Genomic DNA, 4694 nt, shown 5'->3' on the forward strand with positions numbered 1-4694 from the left:
GATGAGAAACCTTAGTAGTGAAGCTAGGTGAAAGTCCTAGTGAGTGAAGCCAGGCAGATGGGAAGCCCTAGTGAGTGAAGCTAGGCAGAAGGGAAGTTATGGTGATTGAAGCCAAACATGTGGAAATCCAGATGGGTCAAGGTTGACCGGACACCTGGTATTAAGAAGTCCAAGTAGGTCAAAGGGTTGACCGGATACTTGGCACGAGAAGAAAAGTCCAAGTGGGTCAAAGGGATTGACCGAACATTTGGTGAGGAAGTCCTAGCAGGTCGAGGGTGACCGGATGCTAGACATGATGTCCTAACAGGTCATAGTTGACCAGATGTTTGGTTTTATGGGCTTGGGACTTGATAGGGCAAATCAAGTTGAATCAATCGATCAACCGATCGATTGAATCATGTCCAATCGATCGGTTAATTGATTGGGTGAGGTACCGCGACAAAATCTTCTCCCAATCGATCACCCGATCGATTGGGGAGAATTGATGCTCGCATAGAAGCCCTCCCAATCGATCACCCGATCGAGTGGGAGCCTCCAATCGATCGGGCGATCGATTGGAGTGCAGGAAATCGGGCGAGAACCCTGAATGGATCGGGCAATCGATTCAGGCGATTTCCAGATAACACAGAGGCGCTCTGGATCGATCGACCGATTGATCCAAAGCCTCCCTAATCGATGGGGAGCAATCTAATCGATTGGGATCCGACCGTTGGTGCATATTATATCCATTGGTGAGCATTCTTCTTCGCACAGCTCACACGACTACAACCTGATTCTTCTCCGATCTTCACAGCGTTTTCTCCAGAGCTCACCGCCAATTCTTGAAGCTTCTTGGAGTAAGGTGTTCTTGCACTTCCAAGGTCAAGAGGCAACAACTAGCCATAAGTAAGCAAGAAGAAGGAGTTTTTATTTGTATATTCTGTATTTTCTTCTTGCGTGAGTTGTATTTGTTATATGGGTTTGTACAAGACTTATCCGCCTTCAGTAGTTACCGTAAAGGAGTGTTTTCATAGTGGAGAGTGTGTGTCGTGTGTGGATCCTTGGATTAGTCACCTCTTCTTGAGGTAGATACCAAGTAAATCCTTTGCGTTAGCGTTGTATTTTTGTTTCTTGTATTTTTCGCTACATATCATCACCAAGATACAAGCGACGACAAGACGACGAGCGCACGACGAGCTATTCACCCTCCCCCCTCCCCCTCTAGCACATTTCGACCCTAACATGTCTGTCACCGTGTTGGCTTCAAACACGACCGCAGTGAAATCCAATTCCATGTTGTCAGAAGTTACGACCTGGTTCGTAGCATCCTTCTGACTTTTGGTTGGGTTTTTCGGGTGTCTGTAATCTTTGGACATGTGTCCTGGCTTTCCCCAGTTGTAGCACGTGCCCTTGAATTTCTTGCCTTTAGCCTTCTTTTTGGGTTGCTTCAACTTTTTGACTTTTGGCTTAGCCAAGTTAGACATCTCGTTGATTGCCCGTTTCGTTCCTCTAGAGTCGGACATCTTTCGATTATCTTCCTCTATTCGTAACCTCAGGATTAAGTCTTCAAGTGTCATTTCCTTTTGCTTGTGTTTTAGGTAATTTTTGAAATCCTTCTATGACGGAGGAAGTTTCTCGATTACTTTGAATGATTCGTTTAGCTTCATGCCTTCAGCATCCAGATCATGCAGTATCAGTTGCATTTCTTAGATTTGAGATGTCACACTCTTGGAATCCAACATATTAAAATCTAGAAATCGTGTCCGACGAGTGTTTTCAGTTTTGTATTTCTTTTCAAGTGATTCCCACATAGATTTTGCCGTTTCCATCGAACAATACATGTTATACAACGTGGTGTCCAATGCGTTGAGAACATAGTTGCGGCACAGGAAATCTCCGTGCGTCCACGTATCGCATGCAGCCTTATTATCGGACTTGCCTTCCGTAGCATCTAGTGGTCTTCATGCAAAAGTCGTACGAGGTTTAGCGTTGTCAGATAGAACAACATCTTTTGCTATCATCATTTGTAGTCAGTTCCGTTGAACAATGACTTTTCTCCGTGTGGAACGATGGTCAGTTTGTACGATATCGTTTTACGATTGTTGTTTGTCTCTAATAGCTCGAACTTGTAGTCGTTTTACGACTGTCGGGATTGCCGCCGGGAGGATGCAAACTGATATCGTCGAAGTTAGTGTTCAACACTCTCCGTAAAACGATATTGATCCGCTACAAGTGCTTACGGTGAGAATTCATCCTCGTGAGGATGCGAAGTGCAAAGTGCGCCAATAAAGTGCGCATGCGCGCTCGCAGGTCGCCCATGGGAAGAGAGTATCTTGTGTTTTGTGTTAACTCGATTAACACAACAATACATTTAAGGAAGAAATCTCTCTTGGAAATTTCGGATGTGGGACTATTCCCCATCTTATTTCTTAATGCTATTTTGAACTTAACTTTAAACAATTAATTTCTCATTCACCCGTAATTGATTTTGAGTAAATTAATAATCTAGATTCATCTACGCGAAACATAAATTTCGATTTAGAATTTAATTCTGACTTTCATCGATTGATGGAATCTTGATTTTTCCTTGTAAAATCATATTGGTTATTTTAAGATTCAATATCCAATAATATTTTGATATACTTTTAGTTTCTATTATTTTTCTATCTAGTTGATAAATGAATTTTTATATAAATTTGAATTGAAATAAGAAATATAAGTTATAGCTGTTCTATTTGTCGTAAAAATTATTTTTTGAATCTTTCATTCCTCGGTTCGATATCACTGTGGCTCGGGCTCCAATAATTGGTGGAGATTTTAATAAATTTGTAATAATTTGGATGATTCCAGCGACATGTCGGCCCCACACCACTCCTTCCAATGGATTTAATTTGATTAAAGCCATTGTTTTCAATTAAATTCTGGAACACCAACCGACATGACCTAACCCATCATAAATCATAATTTCCCCACGAGAAAAGAATTTAGTCCAGGGGGAGTGCACACAAACACGACCACACACTGCTATTTTGTTTTGTTTTGTTTTTGTTTTTGTTTTGTTTTATTTTGAGACGGTACATCTGGTGTCAGTTGTATTGAAAATATTGCAAAGTTAATATTGAAAAAACAGAACACCATGAAAATTGGATTTCCTATTTATTAATTAATACTGCACCCACTTGAATGCCTCCCCTGCATTATGCCACGGCCTGAGGAGAGTGATAAGGTTGCAGCAGCAGTGGTCAATCCTTCCCCTCCACCCACCTTCTGCTGTGCGTCCACAGGTGTAATTGAATTTCAGGAATTGCCCACCCAGACAAATTAAGCCCATAGATAGGAGAGTGAAAAAAACAAGCTTCGTTTGGACTTTCCCTGCGTCCCCTCTTAGCTTCTCTTTTCCATTCCATCCTGTGGGCTAGGATAATTTCTTTACTTTAAAATTCTATCAACCTTTTCGATCCTTTTTAATTTCTATCTTGCGCGCTACCTCTATTGATTGCATCATTCGTACATTTTAGACAATCCCTGCCAATCGGCTCGCTGTAGTAGTAGTGAACAGGCAGGGGTATAAAGCAGGCATGCCTCCCTTGGTGGGCACAGACTTGATCGCCTCCTGAATCTGGGCTAATTGTTGGCTTCTGATGATGGCGGAGGGGTGCGGTGAGGAGTTTGAGGAAGAGGAGGTGTGGGCTGCTGTGACGGCGGTCAGGGGCACCAAAACAGCGACTCCCAGGACTAGAAAAGGTGAGGATGATTCTTTTGACGTTGATGCTAATAGTAGGACGAGTAGGCGGATTCAATTCCCACGGTTGAGTGGCGGCGGCGGAGAACTGGGGCGATCCGCGCCGCTCAGAATCCCGGACTGGTCCAAGGTCTTTAAGCATGGCCGTGGAGATATTGAGGAGGAGGAGGAGGAGGAGGAGGAGGAGGATGTCGGGGAGGATGGAGATCCTCCGCATGAGTGGCTGGCCAAGAAGATGGCCAAGAGCCAGCTGATATCGTTGTCTTCGTCGGTGTGCGAAGGAGCTGGGAGGACGCTGAAGGGGAGAGATCTCAGCAAGGTCAGGAATGCCGTGCTCACAAGGACTGGCTTCTTAGAGTAAGAAGTAAGAACTAAGAAGAAGCTAAGCTTCTATATATTTCCTTTAATTTCTTTTTCGTTATTTATTTTATATGTTTGAATATATCTAATGATCAGATCAAGATTTTGCTGTGTAAGGATTAAGATTGTATGGAAGTATAAGTAATAGATATTCTCTTATTTTTCTCTGATTGGATTCGCATCATGATTTTTCAATGAATTCCTACGCCTCGACAACGATTCCTCAACATAAGATCAGGAATCAGACTTATTTGTGGAGTACTCGTTGAAACATAAGATCTATGTGACATGCAGAATTGAGGTTGGATTGACCAATTACACTGCGGTGCTGGCTACGATAACAACGACATCGAGAAAGCTATGTATTTTATAAATAATGATTTCTTTTACTTGGTCGAAAGATTTCTCTAATCTTTTACTTGTTTTTTTCTCCTTCAATGTTTGTTTATTATTCCAATGAATCATCTAAGACGGAATTTCTCCATAGTTCTAATCTGATGATTTTAAATTAACTTCTGGCATAGATCATTTGGACACACACGTAGTGTTAGTGCAGGCAGCAGGCCAACATCTCGATGAACTGTAGTGCACATCAATAAATCTATAAACTGAA

General features: G+C 42.2%; 1 protein-coding gene across 1 annotated transcript; it reads left to right on the forward strand.

Moving 5' to 3' along the window:
• The first annotated feature begins 3178 nt into the window (after positions 1 to 3178).
• Positions 3179 to 4248, forward strand: LOC122036640. Its single transcript, XM_042596024.1, has one exon. It carries the CDS (start codon positions 3621 to 3623, stop codon positions 4080 to 4082), a length of 462 nt encoding a protein of 153 aa, XP_042451958.1. The 5' UTR covers positions 3179 to 3620; the 3' UTR covers positions 4083 to 4248.
• The last annotated feature ends 446 nt before the right edge of the window (positions 4249 to 4694 follow it).

Source organism: Zingiber officinale, unplaced genomic scaffold (genome assembly GCF_018446385.1).
Source record: "Zingiber officinale cultivar Zhangliang unplaced genomic scaffold, Zo_v1.1 ctg184, whole genome shotgun sequence".
Lineage (NCBI taxonomy): Eukaryota > Viridiplantae > Streptophyta > Magnoliopsida > Zingiberales > Zingiberaceae > Zingiber > Zingiber officinale.

What these genes read in the sequence shown, in the direction of transcription:
- LOC122036640 (XM_042596024.1), top strand. Translation starts at nt 3,621, where the DNA reads ATGATGGCGGAGGGGTGCGGTGAGGAGTTTGAGGAAGAGGAGGTGTGG.